This window comes from Vidua macroura, chromosome 17, assembly GCF_024509145.1.
Source record: "Vidua macroura isolate BioBank_ID:100142 chromosome 17, ASM2450914v1, whole genome shotgun sequence".
NCBI classification, from domain to species: Eukaryota; Metazoa; Chordata; class Aves; order Passeriformes; family Viduidae; genus Vidua; species Vidua macroura.
Window position 1 is genome coordinate 8,575,450 of NC_071587.1, and position 20,556 is coordinate 8,596,005.

The window sequence follows — 20,556 nt, forward strand, 5'->3', positions numbered from 1 at the left end:
TAGCTTCTCTGGGTCTCTGCAGGACCATGGTGGCACTTCTGCTGAGCACACACAGGTGCCAGAACAGAACAGCCTGTGGGAGCAGGAAGGCATTTTGGTGCAAGCTCTGCTCTCCTGCCACCCCTTTTCCTGGGGTGACCACCATCACTTTGCCAAGCTGCCTCTGAGACTTGGGTTGTTCTCATGGCTTGGGGTAGGTCCTCTGGGCTGGGACTGTTCACACTCTCCTGATGCCCTCTGATACTCACTTCCATCTCTGCAATGTGCCCAATATCTTGCCAGGGTGAATTTCAGAGCACTGGACAAGAGATGCCCAACTCTCCAGAGCAGGGAATAGGCCTGGCACCTAATTGCAGAGTCACTTGCTAAGGAAAAAGGCTGCACCTCATGCAGAGACTCTGCATTGAGTCCTGGCAAACAAAAAGAACTCCTATTCCCTCTCTTTTTTCCCCTTTACACTGAAAAGGTTTATGATTTACTGCTGCTTCATTCCTTTTACAGCCCAGAAGGAGCATACCTGGAGGGAATTTTAGCTTTAATACACCCCCAGGAATAATCACGTCCTCCCACAGGCAGAAGGGAGGTTTGGTTTAATGTGTACTCACTCCAATGCCTATGAAAAGCTCCAGCCTTTGGGGCCCTGTGCAAACCCCACAGTGTTGAGCCACGAGTGCACTGCTGCTGGAGCTTGGGGGGCTCAGTCCTGTCTCCACTCTCTGCCTTCCTCTGCTCCCAGCAGAGCTGCTCCAGGATGCTGCAGGCCTTTTACCTCCAGGAAAACATCTCCCAGAAGTTAAGGAAGAGATGTGGATGGGAGAGATTTCTGCCTGGGGCGTCTTTGCTCTCTGACAGCACAAGGGAGATGGTTGCAGATCCGATCTGCTCTCTTCACGTGCTCCTCTCAGCTGCCAGCCTCTACTTCCCTGCTCAGCATGGACCAGAAATGACCTCCCACCCCAATACTCTTGGGGCCAGACCTTGATCTCTTCCCAGTGCACCACCTCTTCCTCCAAAGGGCACAGCTGCCTGCTGCTGGGAGCCTCCAGACCACAGCGGCTCAGCCTGTGCTGGGTGGGCTCTTCAGCAATAAATCTGCCATCACAGCTAATTAATTTAAGGCACAGCAAGTGAGACATGTGAGCCCTCAACCAGCTGGGGCCAGGCTGGAATCCTGGATCTCCGTGTACAGCTAGTGCAAAACCAAAAGGAGAACTAAAGGCTGCTCACCCGCTTTGTTTCAGGCACCAGGTCATCCTTCATCCTCCGTTTGGTCCAATCCCTGGCCAGCTCGTCCTCTGCTATCTCCTGGAGGTGGAAGACGGCTACTTGGGCCGATGTCCGACGGATGCGGCCGCTCGGGGTCCTCTCAAAATCTTCTACAGGACCAGGCTCCGGCTTCACCTCTGGCTCCTCTGGAGGCTGCAAGAGAGACAGGGTCACGGAGGGCATGACAAGAGAACAAGCGAGCTCCCTGGGCCCAGGATGGGGATGCTGGGATTTGGGCTGTGTGTTTCCAGACCTGCTTTGTGCCTCTGCAGCGGAGCATGGGAGCAAGGGGAGCACCCACTTCCCTCAGCCCAGCAGCAGCCATAGACTGTGTCCCTCGGTGCTCCCATGTGTATAAATGTCTCCAGTTATTAGATTTAGGGAGTGATTAGTGTCGGATGCACTGTCAGTAGGGATCAACAGAACAGAAAAGGATGCTCCCCAGGGATAGATCCTGCCACCCCAGCACTGGCAAGCAGCTGGCGCTTGTGAGGGAGCGGCCTGAGGTCTGGTTTTTTTTTTTTTTTCCTGCACAGCATGGATGCAGGGTGGGCTGGAGCAAAGCCCTGTGGGCACTGGGGAAAGGGAATGCTGCTGACCACTCCCATAAACAGCATTTTTGGAGGGGTGGAGCAGGGTGTACCCTGTCCCCCCCAACACCGCATGGTAGAACACACATGCACGGTGATTTGAGGGAGAAAACAACACCGGCCCGACGTCTGCACCTGCCTTGCCCGGCCCGGCCCTGCCCGGCTCGGTCCTGCCCACGGGCTCCGCAGCTCTGCAGTCCCCCCCGGGGGGGGATGGCCCCGCTCCTCGGGCTGCGGAGGCGTCCGGGGGGCTCACCGAGGCCGTGTGTTCTGACCGCACGTGATAGTCGTGGCCAGCCTTGGACTTGTACTTCTTGCCACAGTGTGGGCAGCTGAACACGGGCTTGTCGGCCTCGGCAAGCTGCTTGCCACACCGCTTCTGGTGGTACTGGTAGCCCATCAGGCTGGAGAAGTTGGCCACGCAACCCTATGGAGATGGGGAGAAGGGGAGGGTTAAGGAGGGCTGGGGTTTCATGTGGCCACGTTGAAAAGGTTGAGGTGCCATTTCTCCAGGGAGGAGCATTCCCAAGGAGCCCACTCTGAAGAGCGGCTCTGCCAACCCATCCTGTCCAAGTGTTGGGGAATTTGACAGTTCCCAAAGAGCCAGGCACAGGCACAACAGACAATGCCCTGGAGGGATGGGAGGAGCTGTCCCTGCCCCGGCACTCCCTGCCCCAACACACAGACAGAGCTCTCTGGACAGACACACAGCAGGCGGCGGGAGGGGAAGGCACTGGGGAGGCGCTGCCTGCACGGAGAGCAAAGCACCCGCGGGACAAACCTCTGCCACACGCCTCCCTTACCTGTTCGTGACTTGTCTGCAACCCGCTCGGCTCTGGTTTTGGTGCGGTTTGGTTTGGTTTTACGCTCTGCCCAGGGCAGGCTGTGCTCCTTCCTGATCTCAGGAGGCAGAACCTGCCCTCCAGCGCTCCTCAGTCTGCCCTGTGCCCACCCTCCTGCAGGGCTGTCCTGTTGCTGGAGTGCACAGAGCCACTGGGACAGGGATTGGGATGGCTGAGCTAAGGTGGAAATGTTGAGCAAATGCCAAGGGATGCCTGGAGAGTACATGTCCCCTTCTGCATGGGACTCACTCCTTCCACTTTTTCACAGAACGAGAAACAAGAATTGTTCTCGTACCTCATTGGGACATTTCAGTTTTCCCATCTGCTTTAGCACTTTCCTCAGCCTTTCCCGCTCTTCCTGTTCACCAAGTCCAGCGGTTTCCACAGGAACAGGCTGGAAACAAGGAAGTAACAGAAGCGACAGAGTCAACCATTTACTCATGTCCTCTGTGCCAGGAGTGGATGGTAAAGCCCTGCCTTGCAGGGAGCTGCCCTGGGCTGGAGGGAACCTCTCATTAGGAGAGCTGGATCTCCCACTGCTTCGTTGGTATGTGCTGGATCTGCTCATGCCTTTCTTGTGATTACACTCAAAGGGCCAGCTGAGAAACCCAGGAGCAGTTCCTGCACAGAGGATTCACCAGCAAGACTGAAGAGCAGGAGATTAAGGCACAGGTAAAAGACAAGTCACAAATGGTAAGCACGGGACACGTAGAAATGTAGTTATGCCTTGCTCTGGTATCTCAGACATGTACAAAATTTATTCATGATAAATTTTGTGGCTGCTTCTCCCATGCACATTGAAGAGCTAAAGACCAGATTTTGAGATGCGTGCAAGGCAGAACCCATCAGTCCCAGATTTGCAGGCACAGTTTTGGAGGCAGAGCTTTGCCACTCAAAATCCACCTCGCCATACTCACCAGATCTTCCCCATGTTGGGATCTGAAACCCTGTTTTATTTTTTCAGTCCTCTGCTCTACTTATCAGCATCAACATGAGCCTAACTCACTGCCTGAGGAGGAAATGTTTTCCGTGGCAGGAAGGGGGAAGGCCACCGTCCAGGCTGAGCAGTGTGTGAAACACTCCAAAGGTGGATCCCTCCTTTACAAAGATCATGGAGAGAGGACTTTTGATGGATGGCTTCCTCACCTGCATGGAGAAAGGAGGCACAAGACGAGCACAGCCCAGCTCCCTTACCTTGCTGACGTGTTCAGCCATGGTGTGGTAATTCAGCCCAGCTTTGGACTTGAACTGCTTTTTGCAGTGCTGACACTTCAAGGCATCCTGCAGCTGAAGGAATTAAAGGCAAGTCACCCGTCAGGCCACATCCTTCCAAGGGCTGCTGCTGGTCAGTAACCCCATGGGTGGCTGTTTCTGCAGCAGTACCCAGTGGTGGGACCCAGCAGGCAACACAGCACCCCTGTTTCCCATCCCAGGCCCTGCCTGCAGCTCAGAGCTTTCTCTCTGTTGTCCTGGATACCGTTATCAAACCCACATGCCCCAGTTGTTGGAAAACGTTCTATTTTTGATTTAGATTTAAGGCCTCACTGGCTGAAAAACATCTGGATCTGGTGTCTTACTCTTCCTGTTAAAGGGTTAGACAGAGAAGAAGCTTTGATCTACCAATGCCAATGGACTGTGCTCTGCAGTCCTGTTAAGTAAGACAGATGCTGGTGTACATTGCAATTTCTGGGTGCTTGGGCTGTGTGAAGTTAAGGACACAATCACAGGAGGATATTTTCTACCTCTCATTGCCCTGCTGTTTGACCCAACTCGGCCTCCTGAGTGTGTGGGGAGATGCATGAACTGCACACCCTGAGGTACAAGGGGCACTTGAACAGTGGGTGAACAGATCTTGACTTCTGCTGGGGCAGGGACCAGAATTTACTGATTCAGGAGGTTCATGCTCTGGGCACCAAGAGACAGAGTATCTCAACAGGAAGCCAGTGCCTGGCCAGCCGTGGTCATTCCTGCTTCTCCTGCCAGATGATTAAAGGGAGAGTGGTGAAGGTGAAGCAAGATTGAACTAAAAGCTGGAGAGGCAATGAAGATGGATCTGCAAATCTCTCCTCATTATGGAACTCAGGGAAAATGAAGAATAGAATCACTGCAGTCAGTTGGGAGTGACTTATGGTACCTGCACTCCCATCAGTTAATCTTGTCCCAGACCCAAAAACTTCATCCTAACAAGGTGGATGCTAACAGCTCCTTCACTCATTAGATGCCAATAGCAGCTAACTTGGGATTTACTCCTCTGGTCAACAATTAAAAACATACCATGGCCACATTCCAACAAGCCTTCCCACCTGAGATACCAGGAGGATATAACTGCCCTTGCCTCCTTCAGGCCTAAGCATGTTGCAACCCTCTCCATCCCTTATTTCCTTTCCAAAACCAAAGGAAACAAGTCACTAAGCAGACTGCTTAGTGCACACTGGTCCTTTTTTTTAATAAGAGTTTTGGGAGCCTGCACATCCTTTTCCCATTGTCCAGCTAAGGAATATATCAGTCATTAAAAAGAGGGGGTGCCTCAACCCAGGCTGGCTCTGATAGGGATCCCACGTGGCTGTAGCAGCAGGGTCTCACTAAGGTTGTGCCACAGGTTCATTTCAGCGAGGGAATGCTGAGAGCTGGACCTCTGGTCACACACCTGGAGCATAGAGACTGTCCTGCCTGGGTTTCCATGAAGCATCCCAGCACTCAGAGCAGCACAGCCAGCTCTGGCAAGGATTCTCAGGAAGTGGAAGTGTGACAGAACACCCACTCCAAGGGCTGGAGCCTGAAATCTTCACCTGAATATAGGGCTGGCATATTTCCAGCAGGGAAGACGCCGCTGATTGCTCCAGCAGAGCCCTGCTCAACAGGTCATGTGGCTGTGCAGCCTGCACAGAGCCAACCTGGCTTGGGAGATGCTCCAAAGTAGAGAAAATATGACCAGTTATGGCCAGGATCCCCACTTCACTGAGGCCAGGAGGATATCAGAGGTGGCAGGATTGTGCCCAGAGTTGCTGTAGGATGGGGTTTGGGAGGGAGAGCAGCCTCCCACTGCTGTCTAAACAACAAGGCAATGGCTGGGGAAGCACTTACAGCAAATGAATGTGGAATCAAAGCCCAGCCACATATTTTCAAAGCAGGAGGCATCGATCCCACGTTGGCTTTCTGTGGCGATGGCTCCGTCAGGTGACGGATGAAGATGTAATCCTGTGCTCTGATGGATTGTGGTGTGGCGCAGAGACAATTTTTCTCTGAACTCCTGCATCCTGACAGCCTGTCTGAGCACATCCAGGCTCAGAGTTTCCCTGAGACGCGCTCTCATGTAACCAGTTTATCTGGTCTGATACAAGGCACAGCACACAGTGAAACCCCACAGCCAGGGCTCCAGAGGAGGCCAGATTAGAGACAACCCCAACAATCTCTCCAGCCTTAAAACTATTTGTTTAGCTACTAGAAATACCTGACTCTGTTGAGACACTGGGACAAGGGGCCCAGATCACAAAGGGATTCAGAATTGCTGAGAATTAATGTCCAAATCCCTCTGGGTCAATGCAAGCCAGCCAGCAAGCTGAAGATGACCAACAAGTGTTCTATCAAACACAGTCCAGAAAGGTTTTAGGAGTACCACTGCACGTTTATGAGAGGCACACATACATCCATTTCCCCCCAAAATCCATGTATTTGACTGAATAAAGCAAGGTCTTACTTTCTGGCAGACATCCATGTGTTTTTTGAGTCCCACAATAGTTTTCCTGGTTATAACACTACAGGTTGGACAGGAAACTTCCCCCTTCTCGCTGATCTCCCTCTGCCACTGGTCCTCAGGGTTTGCTGGTGAGGGAGAGAAGAGAGGTGTTACATCCAACCTGCCTTAGATGCTTGACTTGGTAAGTTGAAAAGCAGTGAAGTGGGAAAGTTCCTGATATTAAAAAAAGAGATACACTCTCCCAGGCAAAGCCAAAACTGGACATGAACCATGCAGCTCTCCCTATCCCACTCTCCTGCAGCTGCCCAAGTAAACTGGGTCACTGGGTCAATTTTATGTGGAGTTACCAGACCTGGTGACCTGGGGAAAAACCCAGGTCTTTCCAACCACTCTGATATCCTGCATGCTGGGAGTTGTAAAAAGATGATGATGCCCCCAGCCACCTGATCCTGCCCTGCTTGGAATAACTTCCCCCTGCCAAATGAAACAATTAGCGGGAGTAAAACAAAGGTGAGCGTCTCAGCTCCATCCGGACGTGTGCCTGGAAAGCTTCTCTGGCAATCCTCTTCCCGACAGACACGGAGGAAGCTGGGGGACTGCCGGCTTCCAGGCATCTGTTTATTTGAATGGCTGTGACTGGCCTTTAAAAAACCCAAAATAAGAGATATGTGGGGCCAAAAGCAGCTCCCAGGCCCAGAGTTCACGCCGTGTTCTCAGCAGAGCAGCACTGGCCTTCCAGCAAGGGAAGCCCGGGCTGAATAAAATCCGCCAAGTCTGTTTATTTGGATGCTCTCGCATGGCTGTGAGATCAGAGAGTCGTTTATTTGAATTTGAAAGCAGTGCAAGGCACTGCAGCTGTGTTTATCTTGCACATCCTGCGTTCCTCCTGCTGTCAGAGCTCTCAGGGAAAGCAAGCAACCTATGCTGAGTGTAGGCTGCACCTCGAGGCTCAGGGAAGGTGTAATTATGCCCAGAGTTATGCACTGGTGTCATTCATGGGAATGATGTTAGAAAAATGCCATCATCACATGGGTCACATGCTGGCTCACAGTGAAGCCAGGTGGAACTTGGCTCTCAAGTCTCAGCACTTTCATCACGTTGACCAGGCAGTGAACTGAAGGTAAGGTGCCCCGTCACTTGTGGCGGCACCAACATTTTAGCAGCAGTGGCTGTTTCCATATCTGTGTTGTATCTCAAAAGGGCAGGAGCTGTGTGCTCCTACCTCTGATTCTGTGCTGCTTCTCCTGACAAACCTGCCAGAAAACTCACCCAGCAAACAACCTGCTGGGCCAAGAGGGGTGTAGGGACCACGAGCTGCAGGTGAAGGTGGGGATGGAGGCATGAAGATAGGGACCATTCAGGCTTGGGGTAGTGCACAGAAAAGGAGCTACACTGCACACAGAGCTGCTGCCTGTGCTTTGCCCCACCAGCCTCACCTGCTGGTGGATGCACAGATGTTTCCTTCTTCACACCAACTCCTGGAGGTTTCTTTTTCAGCTCCTCCATGTTGGCATTTCCCTCCAGCTTCTTGGCTCGATGAGCTTTTGCTTTGTCCTCTGCTTTGACAAGACCTGTAAAGAAAGAGGATTTACATTCACTACTTGCTTTGATGCCTTCAGAGCAACTCACATTTAATAGGTAAAAAAATCTCTCCCTCTATGCCAGCGACATTGAGCTGGCTGCATGTCTGCCAAGGCTGTACATGTAGGCTCAGGTCCATAATTATGACAAGCAATATTCTAACAGCTTGTGGTGTTTTACAAGCAGCATCATTTTCTCCAACACAAGTTTATGAACTATGGAAACTCCATGGCAAAGTGAGGTAGGAGGCCTCCAGCCAGGCAGACAGGCTGGGGAGAAGGGAATAGGGTGTTTTGCAAGAAACTGAAAGAGGGAATTGGACCAGCAAGGTCAGTGTGTAAAAGGGATGTTCCTGCTGACGTTCCTGCACTGGAAAGGCTGTTTAACTCCCCTGGAGCCCCAAATCCATGTGCAGGTCAGCCCTGTGCCTGCGCTTCCACAGAAGATGCTGGAGGCAATGAGGTGACTACCAGGGTCAGATCCACATCCCCCTAAACCTGGGCATTGTGACGCTTGCAAACCCAGGGTCTGAATGGAGACAGCACCCCATGACGTGCTGGGGCACCCTCGTCTTTGGGCAGTGACTGCCACATGGAACTTGGGGAGCATAGGCAAACACCTGCCCCATCTTCACCTTCCATCTGAGGCAGTGGGTCATGAGGACATCTTGTTCTCCAGGAACCTACAGCAGACCATTCAGTCTCCAGCAGCTCCTCTGTGGGGAAGATAAGGGAAACAAGCCCAGACTTCCCAGGAGCCAGAGGAAAGGAAATCACAGAGACCACATCCAGCCTGCTTGTCGGTGTTCAATTCCTTCAAAGCCATTAGTGCCTCTCCCCCGAGTGCCTCATACTGGAAGGTGCTGCCTCCTGCAGTGCCTGGAAATGTGCTTCCTATTTCTCTGGCTGAATGTATCTCCTAGTCAGCCTGAATCCAGTTGCTCTCATTCCAGGGATGCTCCAGGATTTCCCCCTCCTTCCCAGCTTATTTGGGTGTATTTATGGAGCATGACCAATGTCCCACTTGCTCTTGTTTTGTCAGGCTGCAGCAGCCAATTCCTGGGCCTCCTCTCAGCAAACATCCCGGCAACATGTCTCCTCTCCCTTGGATTCATTCTCCTGAATGTGGGCGACCAGCCCTGGAGATGGAGTCTGAGGGATGGGTGCGTCACGAGCCTTTCTACGCAGCAGAGTTCCTTCCCAACACCACTGGAAACGCTGCGACACCCCAGCACGGTGGGATGGTGATGAGATGATATTTCTCATATCTCGCTGGTGTCAGCAGCTCATTACTCTCGTGTTATAGATGAACGTACCCGGATCCTTTTCCTCTCTTCCCTCATCTACCAGCGCCAGGCTCCAGAACAGAGACGACAGAGTTGTTACCAGTCCCAGCTCTGCTGCAGCTTTTCACTCCCTTTATGACTCTCTCAAGGTAAAAGGTGCCAGCTCCTCCAGTGTGAGATCCTTGGGCTTTGTCTGACTCCACCACAGGGAGGGATCTTGGGGAAGGGATTTCTCTGCAATGCCCTGGGGAGAAGGTACAACCTACAGCTGGCCAGAGTTGTCCTGTATTACCTTTCAGTCCAAATGTCCCCGAGATGGATGGCTGCTCCCCCGTAAACTTCTTAGGAGTTTTCTGTTTCCTTCCTGACTCAAAAGAGAGAAACAGAGAGAGAGATTTGGTCAAATAACTGTACTGCCAGGGGGATTCATCAGTCCTGGGGCATGGGGTGGGCACACACTCCATGTTAGGAGTGGGTCAAATGAAGCACCCACCCACTAAACACCAACAGACTGCTGCTTCCCACTCCACAAAATCAGGATAAATCTGTTATTCAGGATTAATTCAATGAGTGAAAGTGGCGGCTCTATCTAGTGCAAAAGCTAAGCAGCTCCCACATGTGGCTGCAGTGGTTTGCTTTGGTGTTGCAAGCAGGGGAAACCATGATGGGGACAACCACTGCCCTACACCAGCTCAGCAGTGGCCATGGACAGATAGAGACTCCTCACCCTGTCCCAATCCTTCAGGAAGATGGGCTTGCCAGAACCATCCTGGTTTAACCTGACACATTTAGAGAGGACAGACAGGCTGACACAGCAGCTTGCTGTGCTGCCAGGAATTCAACCCATTTCCAATCCTACCATAGGATTGTTAAGGTTGGAAAGATCTCTAAGATCATCAAATCCAACCATCACATAGGTCCTTTAGAAATATTTCCACCACAGCTACAACAGAGTTTTAATTCCAAGTGAAGCTGCAAGAAACTGGAGAGCAGGGCAAGTTATCAAGGTCTGGAAAGAAGGCTTGGCTATCCCTTGGATTCAGAGACACTCGCAGCAGTGTTGGCTGCAGCACGTCCCCTTCCCGTGGGACACCTTCTGAACCAGCGTAGCCCTGGGCTCTAATCTTACTGTGCTTCATCCTCTCGGGGTCTTCCTCCTGCAGCGAGGCCTGGCTGCCCCGCTGCTGCCCGACGTCCTTGCCACTCGAGGATTTGGCCGTGGGGGTGGCAGCTGCCATCGCCTCAGCCGCTGCAATCTGGAACTCTTTGCTCTCCCGGCTCTCCGCCAGGCACTCGCCATTCTCCGTGTGCTCCTGGGCCACGGCTTTTTCCGTCTTTGCCTGTTTGGGATGGATGGTGGGGCAAGCTGAACTCTCAGCAGGTCTAGGGCAAAGCACAGAGGGCTTGTTTAAAGAGGGCTTGTTAGACAAGTGTCCTGACACCTTTCCCCCCTCGCCAGCCCAGGTTGTAGGAATAGAGGCAGGCATGTTCCCCTTCTCCCAACCATCCCTGTGCCACTGCCATGCAGCCCAGCCACAGCCTGGTACCTTTTCTTTCCACTGCTCTTCCCAATGGCCTTGGGCACTTTGTTTTCTGCTTTGCTGGTTGGCACTGGTCGGTCCAAGTGATTCCAGAGCCGATGCTTTTCCAGCTGGGTTTTGGAGGTGAAGGCAGCTTCGCAGTATGAGCATGAGTATGTCAGCTTCTCTGAGATCGCACCCTGAGTGGAGCAGGGAGAGGCAGGTGAGCACAGATGTTAGATCACAAAAGAGAAGCTTTTTCTGACACAGGCATGAACATAAACCATGTGTAATACCCTTCTGCCCTTCCAAATGGTTATGCAAAGTCTCTGGGCCAGACCTCACACTGAGCTGCAGAGATCTCAGTCGTTCTCACACACACACACCCCCCTCACAAACTGCTTCTGGCCCATCTCTGCCCTCCCCATTTCCTCATTTTAACCTCATGTTTTTCTGGTGTTTAAGGCCTGAGAGCAGCTTTATCCTACAGATGGTAATGGAAGAGCCAGCCACTGGAAAGGACAGACAGTTCTCCAGTTTCCTTACCCCTTGGCAGCGCTGATAGTGGTACTTCAAGCCATAAATGCTGGGGAACTCCAGCCAGCAGCCTGAATTGGGACATTTCACCCTAGAGTGGGCTTTGAATTCGTCCTTCCACTGGTTCATCAGGGGGAGCTGGGAACAGGAGAAACAAGAGATAGCTGAGCGAAGAGCACCCTGTGCCTGGTGTGTGCTGATGCATCCCAAGGGAGCTGGGAGGGCACAAGGGACCTCTGATCATTCTTGTCCATCTCCTCCCCCTTCCACCACCAGTCATGAAGTTGACCCCAGGGGTGTGTTTCAGTGTATCAGTGCTCACTTCAGTGAGAGCTGCTGGGATGCTGCAGGCTCCATAGGCTAATGATTCCTGCTGAGGCTTTACCTTGCCATGCTTCCCAGAGCACATGCACACTCCCTACCAGGCTGAGGAATAAATCAGGCCTGAAGTCACCCGGCTGATTTAATCACCCCACATTTTATCTAGTCCATAAATCACCCTATGCCCCTGCTCTCATGACAAACTGCTCCATGTGTTGTCCATGCTACGAGGCAGGAATTAAACTGCACAACTCTGCAGGGAATAAATCACCCCCTTGCCATTGCTGCTGGCTCATTAGCCAAGCCTGACATGGCTGTGACAGGATCCAGTCATCTGGACATGGCCCTGGGAAAGCGAGGCTGGAAAGGGGTACAGTTCCCTAACCAGGGTTTTGGAAGATAATGGATGCCTGCATGCAGGGGATGAGCGACCAAGATCTTGCTCAGCCAAAGACAAGGCTGCTCTGAAGATTAAACCACAGAGAAGGCAGGTTTAACCCTGAAAAGGGGCTGGCTGGAGTGCAGAGTGCAGGGCACATCAGAATGAAGCAGGGAGGACTCAGGGACTGGAGTGTGTGGGGTCTTACAGGGATGTCTTTCAGCGCCTGGTTCTCAGCCTTGGGTCTTCCTTTCTTCCTGCCTTCGGTTTTGTCACTGGTTGCATTTCCTGCAAACAGACACAGCACACATCACCAGCCATGCCGGAGGAGCCGCTGTCCCAGTAATTCTGCTGCCCAGCCCGAGCTTCCTGCTGCCTGCCTTGCACCTTCAGCTCAAGGCTGGCCATTCTCTGTCCTAGCAAGGATGGAGATGCCCCTCTGGAAGGCAATGCCAGCTCCCCTGCAAATGAGGTGCTGATAAGACGCGACACAGGGAAAAACGGTCTCCTGAACACAGGCGTGTTCATACTGCGGACAGCTGGAGTTCGTTCCCTTTAGCAATAAGTTATGCTCCTCTGTTTGCAATTATGGCTTTAATCCCCTCAAGGTAACAGTGGCATCTGGGAAACATTTAGGGCACACGCATTTCCCCACAAAGCCACTGATTTTGGAACCCCCATCTGAGCTATATCGCTGGGGTCCAACCCTCTCCAGGGGTGCAGGCACCCCTCGTCATCCAGAGCTGCCCGTACCAAGGTAAAGGCAGTGGGACCCTCCCTCACAGAGGGGATCTGCCCAGCATAAACAGACAGGAGGAAAAATCTCCTTGGGCCTGGAGATTCCTGGATAGAGAAATCAGCCATCCATCAGCGTGACAGCCCTTAGTGCGAGGGTCCCCTGGGGCTTGTACGCTAGCAAGCCTCCACCCCGGGGGCCGCGACACGGGAGGCAGCAGATGGCCTGAACTCATTTAAGCCTTTCCATCCTTTGATGTAACACTTAGCTACCAACACGATAAATAGGCGGCGAGACACCCATCTCATTAAGCCAGACACACGCCTCTCTGAAGGGAGAGACCATCTCCATCCCTCCCCTCCTGCTCCCAGCAACCAGCTCTCAGAGCTGGGGCTTTTTGGCCAGCACAGCCCTCACTGGTGAGTCGAAGTGAGGAGCAGAGACACATCGAGACCCAGGCTACTTGTTTTGGCAGCCACTCCCCAAGTCCTGCCTCTGGGCTCATCCCCTCCACCCCATCCTCCTCCACTGAAAGGACAAATCATCTCCTTACCCAGCTTGGGCAGCTCTGCCGGTGGGTTTATCCTCGTCTCTGTCCTGCTTTCTTTGCTGGCAGTAGGTCTGTTAGAGCCTGCAGTTTTCCTTCCACCTTTACAGGTATAGGAATCCGCCATCTCTGAAAGAAGCAGGGGAGGCGTTAAAATTCACTCCTCGGAGCTGGGAACAACACATGGTGGAAGCAAGGAGAGCTGCTGGGGAGGGAGGGAAATGAGAAAACCATCACGCAGCTTCAAGATTCCCACAAAGAGAAGAAACGGGACGTGCTTCTGAGTATTTGTTCTACAGTTGAGGAACGCCACAGACATGGCTGGAAAGCTGCTTTCATTACAGCCTGGCTTCCCCTTCACATACAATGGCAAAGACGTTATTAAAAATTATGGGCTGACTTTGCCCAGAGAAGTAGTGAATAAATGGCTTTTCCTCTTCGTTTATTTCTCCGCTTTCATTTAAGACACCAAAAGCAAAAAAAAAAAAAAAAAAGTGAACTTTAATGAACAGATGTAATGATAAATTTCCAATTTTCCTTATTAATGGGAAACTGTTATAAACTGAGAATTGTTAATGTTATCTGAATTTTCTGTATTAATAATTCAATTTGGCTTCTCTATAAATAATGAACGTCAGGAATTATCGCACAAGGCCCACTCTCACTCCTGATGGAAGTGGGCAGTAGGACACCCCTCCACTCAGCAGTGCCAAGAGGAAGCCTACGACATGACTGGCTCTGCCTCTGGCTTCAAGTTCCTTCTTCCCCTCCCAACAGCACAAGCAAAGGCACATCTGAGGATGGGGGCTGCTCTGGGAGATGCCATATATGGATTTGGGGAAAAGAAGTCCTCCATGCCTTCACAATGAGAGCATCAGGCCCTTGGGAAGGGATTCCTTGGACCACCATGACCTTGAGACCTTGGCTGGGATGGGATGCTGATGTTCACCCATGCGTTTTTTAAAACACGGATTTGACTCATCACCTACAACTCCTCCCACATGTTTAGCATCATTTAACTTGAAGGAGCTGATTCCCAAAAGCATCCACACTCATCCTGTCTGTCCTCATGCCCAGAGGATGGAGGAGCATCTCCTGTGTGGCCAGATTGCCAGCCACACCACCAACATGTGGGATACAAGGATCCATCTCTTTCTGAGGTGTCCCCAGGGACTTTCCATGTAGGATCAGGGATTTTCCATGTGGGATGCAGCCCACATGCTCCAAGAACTGGCAAAAGCTTCCAGCATGTGCTTGGCTGGTGACACATATGTGGTTGTTTGCATGGGCACAAAGGTTAATCGGATCAAGTGAGAAATTCCAGCTTGGCAACTGGTTCTGTGGCATTTGGTGCTGAACATGGGGATCGCTGATTCAACTAATTTGGGCTCTTTTGGTGGGAGAGCCGGGTAGGAGTTTGCAGCCTGCCTGACAGCAGCTCTCTTCTGGAGCAGGCACAGAGAGGGGTCCCTGTGGTTCCTTCCCAAATTGCTGCTCCACTCCCACCAGCGTGGGCACTGCTACTGTCCCCAGTCCTCCAGGGACAAATGTGCCAGTCCCCTTCCTTCCCATGCTGCATCCTGGCACCTCTGAGCAATCCTCACTCAAGCTGCTCAAGGGAAAAAGGGGAAAAAAAAGACTCACAAAAAAAAAAAACAGTGAAGTGAAAGGTGAAGACAAGATTTCTGTATTTACAATGGACTGAAAACTGAGGGGAAACCCACACAACTGACACCTCTATCCAGCCAGGGCTAGTGCCAAAACGCAGTGGGCGATGGAGCACAGAACCTCCCTGCCTGCCTCAGTGGCCAGCTCGAGGTGACATGCAAAGAGTGACAGCCAGCTCAGACCCTGTTGACATCTCTGGTGCACACCTCCTGCACCGCATGACACTGCACACCACTGAGCATCCCCTCAACTCTTCCTTCCCAAAACATCCAAAGTGCCCAGCTCAGCCCTGCTCCAGCAGCTGGACACCTCTCATCCCCCTTAACACATCTGTCCCCTCAAAGGAATCCTCTCTGCCCAGCTTAACAGGTTCTGAATCTTCTGTTTTCCCACACCAAATACTCCTTTGCATTTTCCCCATTATTTTTTAACCAAATGAAAAATAAAAATCTCATAAACCTGTCAGCAAGAGCCAAAATCTGCTCCCTGGACACTGAAAAAACCCCAGGGATCACAGAGGAATTGTCCTGGAAATACAGAGCAAAAATCAGCCCATTGTGGGGTTCTTTGGTAACATTCAAACTTCTCACTCATTTTTGAGTAACACATACTGAAAATAGGCAACAGCCTGTGCTCTTCCACACTTTCCTTAAGGTTTTGTTGAAAACTCTTTTGCAACTGGTAATGGGAAGACAAGACATCCACAGGTTCTGGCCATGAGCCAGGGGTGGGATGTGGTGTGGGAAGGCTGGGCTGAGTAGCATCTTACCAGGTCTCCAGCTCTTTCTAGGTAACTTCTTAGAACTTTGTGGCAACATTTTTGAAACATCTCACTCTAGCTCCAGGGAAAAAAAAAGCTCCTGTGAACGCAGGCCAACCTGGCACTGCTGGAACCAAGGGTAAGGAGGAAACCCATGGCTGCGGGAAGGGGGAAGTGACATTTGGGAATGGAAGGCACTGTTCCCAAGCCACTGGCAGCCTGGTGCAGCTAAAAATTTGGCATAGAACGGGAAAGGGGAAATAATTCCATGCAGAAGTGCCTGTCCATTAATTTAGATCAGGCCTGAAGGAGCATGTACATAGCCAGGCATGGCTGCAACCCTCTCACGACGTCCTTACGGCTAACAGGGGAAAGTCACTGCAGATCATGACCCCATGTTCTCCTGCCAGGATTCCCACCCCAGTCCCATCCCTACGGATGGACTTTGCTGCACGACAACTGCCCGGTCACCTGTCAACCTGCTCCACCTATCATCAGTAATTTACCAACAGCTCCAGAGGTACGGAATGCCAAAAGCCAAGGGAGCTGCCTGTCCCAGGACAAGCCGTGTGCCAGCAGAGATGCAATGAGACCAGTACAGATGATGGATGCCAAAGGGCACTGCCATCCCTGTCGCTGTCAGAGGAGCTGTGCTCCCTCCCATGAACTCCTGGCAGAACCGGAGATGCTGGGAAAAACTTGCAGAGAATAAAGACAAGGAAGCTGAGGGAGAGGCTTCCTCTGGAAGAATCGCCCTCGCTGGAGGTTTCCCCAGGAGGGAAGCACGTGGCGAGTGAAGCCCTGCGAGCCGCTGCCTCCCTGGGCACGGCTGGCGGCCGGGCAGCCCTGGAGGGACACGGCGCATCCTGCCGCTATCACCCAAACCGAGTGACACCCATCGAGCCTCTCCAGGAGGGAGAACCTCACCCGAGGCACACACACACCGCTCCCGCCGCACGTGGCTCTGACCAGGCGCAGACGAAGCTTTTGAGGGTGTAAAGTTTCTGTTCGAGGCGCGTTATCCCGTCCCTCCCCGCTCTGTCCCCGGGCACGGACATGAAGGGAAAAGCGGCCGCACATGCCTGGCAGACAATGAGTCCGCACCGAGCCGCGGGGACTGGGGTGCCCCGTGTCCCGGGGGTCAGTGGGTGCGGGGAGCTCTGCCCGGTGCCGCTGTCACCTCCTGGGCGCGGGGAGCTCTGCCCTGCCCGGTCCCGCTGTCACCTCCCGAGCAGGGGGACCTCTGTCCTGTCACCTCCCGGCCCGGCCGTGCCACCCGCGTCCCCTCGCTGCCCCTCCCCGCTGTCACCCCGCGGGCAGCGCCGCCCGGGCCTGTCACCCCGCGGGCCCGCTCCCCATCCCCGGGAGGCGGCCGGGGCTTCCCCGCGGGCCGGGCCCGGCAGGGAGGGGACGGAGGGCCCGGCCCGGCCCGGCCGCGCTCCGGGAGGGGAAGAGCGAGCGGCAAAATGGCGACGCGGCGGCGGGCGGAGCGGAGCGGAGCGGAGCGGGGCGCGGGGGTCCCCGCCGCGGGGCCGGGCGGGCCGGGGGCCGCTCGGTGCTTACCTCGGCGGGCCGGGCCGCGGTGCGGGGCGCGCAGGGCCGGCACCCCCCGGCCGGCCAGGCGGTGCCGCCCGCCGCCCCCGGGCCGCCGTGCGGGGCTCCCGGCGCGCCCACACCCGCGGCGGCGCCGCGCTCCGCTGCCGCGCTCCCGCCCGCCCCTCGCCGCCGCCGCCGCCGCCGCCGCCGCCGCGGCTCATGCGCGCTTCCCGCCCCGCCCGGCCCGGCCCGGCCCGCCCCGCGCCCCTCACCGCCGCCACCGGGCCGCTCCGGCCTCGCCTGGTTCCGGGACCGGCACCGGGATCGGCACCGGGAGGACGGGCGGGGGCGCCGCCCCGGGAGGGCGGGACGGGGCAGCGCCCCCCGGACCGGGCTGACCTGGGCAGGTGCGGCCGGACCCCGGTGCGGGCAGGGCTGCGCTGCGCCGCGTCTGCGGGGTGCGGGCAGGGTGCCGGGCTGCCCTCCCCACCTCCAGGGTGTTTGGCCTCCGTCACACCCTCCGGGGTGCAGGCAGCGTGTCCTGCCCGCCGTCCTGCCCTCCGGGGTGCGGGCGCTGAGTGTCCTACCTGTCATCTTCCCCTCCAGGGTGCCCTCCTTGTTGTCCTGCCCTCCAGGTCGTAGGCAGGATGCCTTTCCCTTACCCTATTCTCCAAGATGCAGACAGGATGACCTGCTTGTCGTTCTGCCCGGCCCGTTATCCTTTCCTCCAGGGTGTCCTGCCCATCATCCTACCTTCCAAGGTGTTGGCAGTGTCCTGTATGTCACTGTTCTCTCCAGGGTGTCCTGTTCATCATCCTGCCTGAAAAGGTGCAGGTAGGATGCCCTCCCCATCCATCAATCCATCTAAACCCAGGGTGCTCCAGGCCCCCTTGTAAAGCCACCCCAACCCCTGGGAATGATGCTGGGTGTGAGCCTGTTGCAATGTCCATGGGGCACTTTCCCAGCTCCCAGGCTTGGGATGTCACCCCTGCAGAGCTGGTGGCACCTGGGGAGGGGCCGCAGGGCATAGGCAGCCGTAGTTACCGGCTGGGGGAATGCATAGCCACACCAGGATCCAGCATTAGCCCAGAAATTAGGGAAAATCACATTAATTTTGACAGGTGAGTGCAGAACCCAGAGCAACCATTGCTGTCAAGGCCACCCTGCCTGCCATTACCAGTGCGTGCCACCCTGCCTGCCACAGTGCGTGGCTCCTGTGGTGCTGCCAGGAATTGGGAGGCCCTGTGGCACAGTTGTGCAAAAAAAGGCCCAACCCAAGCCGGGAGTTTCCCCGTGGTTTTCCCCTCTTTGTCTCCATTGCGGGAAAAGAGCTTAATTAACGTCTGCAGAGAGCAGGGGGAGCTCGGTGTAATTGCTAGGTATGATTATCGGTGGAGCGGAGGGTGCTCAGCAGGGTGGGAGGGACAGGCACAACCCACCTTCTTTGTATAAAATGAGGCATACCCGAGGCGGCCTCGCTTCCCCAGGCTGCGAGCTGCCTCCCGGCAGAGCTCGGCTGCCTGGGGGTGGCTGTCGGGCAGCTCCACGTGCTCGCTGAGACCAGGCACAGCGCCTTCAGCACCTTCGAGGTCCCCTCCTCGCTGTAAACGGTGCCCATCCCTCATCCTGACAGCTGTTCCACGTGTGCAGAAGTGCCACCATGTCCATCTTCTGCATCCACAAAGAACAGTTTTGCGTCTCCAGGAAGGGGATGAGGGTGAAGGGAGATAGGGGAGCTTGGCCACGCTGGGTTAGACAGGGGCAGGGAGAGCAGGCAGCTACAGGCTGGGTGAGGAACAAACCCCTGAAATTATGCAGTATAAGGGCACCCACTGTTGTTATTTTCAGGCTCTACTGAGTAGAGGGGGCCAAGGGATGGACTTGAAAAGACCAGCAAATGTTAAGCAGATGCTGAATAGTGCTTTGTTTCACAGGCAGAGCTATGCTGGGAAAGGCAGGAGGAGGAGGAAGAGCAGCAGGGGCAGTGGTGCTGCCTTCCTCCATGTGCTCACAGGAAACCATCACATCTCCTCTTGCTCCGTGGCTTTGTTGCAGAGGTGGGTTGCGGATGAGAGCTCATCCTTCCAAACCAGCATGATGCTGTGGAGGGGGCCATGTGGTGATTCCCCAGTGCCCTGGTCCCCTGGTCACTGTTCCCACTGTCCCTACCGTTCCCACCACTCGAGGCAGGAGGAGGTCAAGGAGCCACACCCAGGCACACACTGCAACTGTAGATGCTGGAGAAGGTGCTTGGCAGCAGGGATGAAGCAGTCCAAGCCATTGAGCGTGTAAATTAAATTGATACAGACCCCAGGAAGAGGTGATGAGGGAAAAAACAATTACATAGCCTGTATCAGTGAGGTGCTGCCACCCTCCATGCAGTCCTGACATTGCTTCTCCAGCCTCTCGTGCTGGTGCTGAGCAGATCTCCCTGGAGCTGCTCTGTGCCTGCCGGGATGCAGCCAACACAGTGACCTCCACCCCAACCCAGCAGCAATTTGGGTATCCCTGACAAGGGTCAGTTCTGGCTTGTAAAGACACCTGGAGAAGAGTTTAAAACTCCACAAATGTAAAAACCACCCTTTAAGGAAAGGCAGGAAATAATCTGGTTTTCTGGATGCAGATCCTCTTGGGATGCTGGGATCTGGAGTCAAGACAATGACACTTGCCCAAAATAGGCCTGGCTGATGAGGCATTTACACCTTAAAAAGTAACTTAAAAGCATATTTTAGAATCACAGTTAGACACCTTCCACTACACCAGGCTGCTCCAAGCCCCATCCAGCCTGGTCTTGAACACTTCCAGGAATGGGGCAGCCACAGCTTCTCTGGGCAATGTGTGCCCGTCTCTGATTCACGGGCTACAGCAGCACCCTTCAGATCCTTAAGTCTGTTAGCATTAAATGTGTGCTGGGTCTGCAGAGCCTCTTCCACATGTCGCTGCTCTGGAGACATCCCAAAAACTCCCACTAACTGCTGTGCGTATGGGGCTGTGCAGGGCCAGCATCTCCACTGGTGGGATGGTGAGATGCTTTAATGCGTGGGACTGGGGGCACTGGGAGCACTGGGAGCCCAGACTTCAGCCCATGTCTGCTGAGCCTTGTGCACCAGGCACAGAGACAGGTGAGGGAAAGGGCATGATTGATGCCCAGATCCAGGATGGGAGACTTGCCATTCCCTGTCTCCCAAGGCTTTATCCTGGGATAAAGGATCACAGCCGGCTGCTGCATCCCCTTTATCCTTGGAGTGGCAGGGGGACAAAGCCCCTTGGAGCAGCCACATGCTCTCACAT

The 20,556-nt window shown here is 54.2% G+C and overlaps 1 protein-coding gene across 4 annotated transcripts in view; it reads right to left on the reverse strand.

Annotated features, from left to right (window-relative positions):
• The window catches only part of ZNF512B (zinc finger protein 512B), a 30,223-nt gene extending 12,500 nt beyond the window's left edge, over positions 1–17,723 (reverse strand). The window contains exons 1-13 of one of the 4 annotated variants that reach the window (XM_053993052.1): positions 17,538–17,723; positions 13,308–13,430; positions 12,227–12,306; positions 11,328–11,456; positions 10,809–10,981; positions 10,391–10,644; positions 9,554–9,625; positions 7,832–7,966; positions 6,396–6,520; positions 3,893–3,985; positions 2,994–3,092; positions 2,113–2,283; positions 1,228–1,419 (exon numbers count right to left, since the gene is read on the reverse strand). In XM_053993052.1, coding sequence (XP_053849027.1) covers positions 1,228–1,419; positions 2,113–2,283; positions 2,994–3,092; positions 3,893–3,985; positions 6,396–6,520; positions 7,832–7,966; positions 9,554–9,625; positions 10,391–10,644; positions 10,809–10,981; positions 11,328–11,456; positions 12,227–12,306; positions 13,308–13,428 — 1,644 coding nt within the window. In that variant the 5' untranslated portion in view covers positions 13,429–13,430; positions 17,538–17,723. Of the gene's footprint in view, positions 1–1,227; positions 1,420–1,995; positions 2,284–2,993; positions 3,093–3,892; positions 3,986–6,395; positions 6,521–7,831; positions 7,967–9,553; positions 9,626–10,390; positions 10,645–10,808; positions 10,982–11,327; positions 11,457–12,226; positions 12,307–13,307; positions 13,431–17,292; positions 17,343–17,537 lie in introns of those variants that run through there. The other 3 variants (XM_053993049.1, XM_053993053.1, XM_053993050.1) reach the window with 3 other exon arrangements.
• Between the last annotated feature and the right edge of the window lie 2,833 nt (positions 17,724–20,556).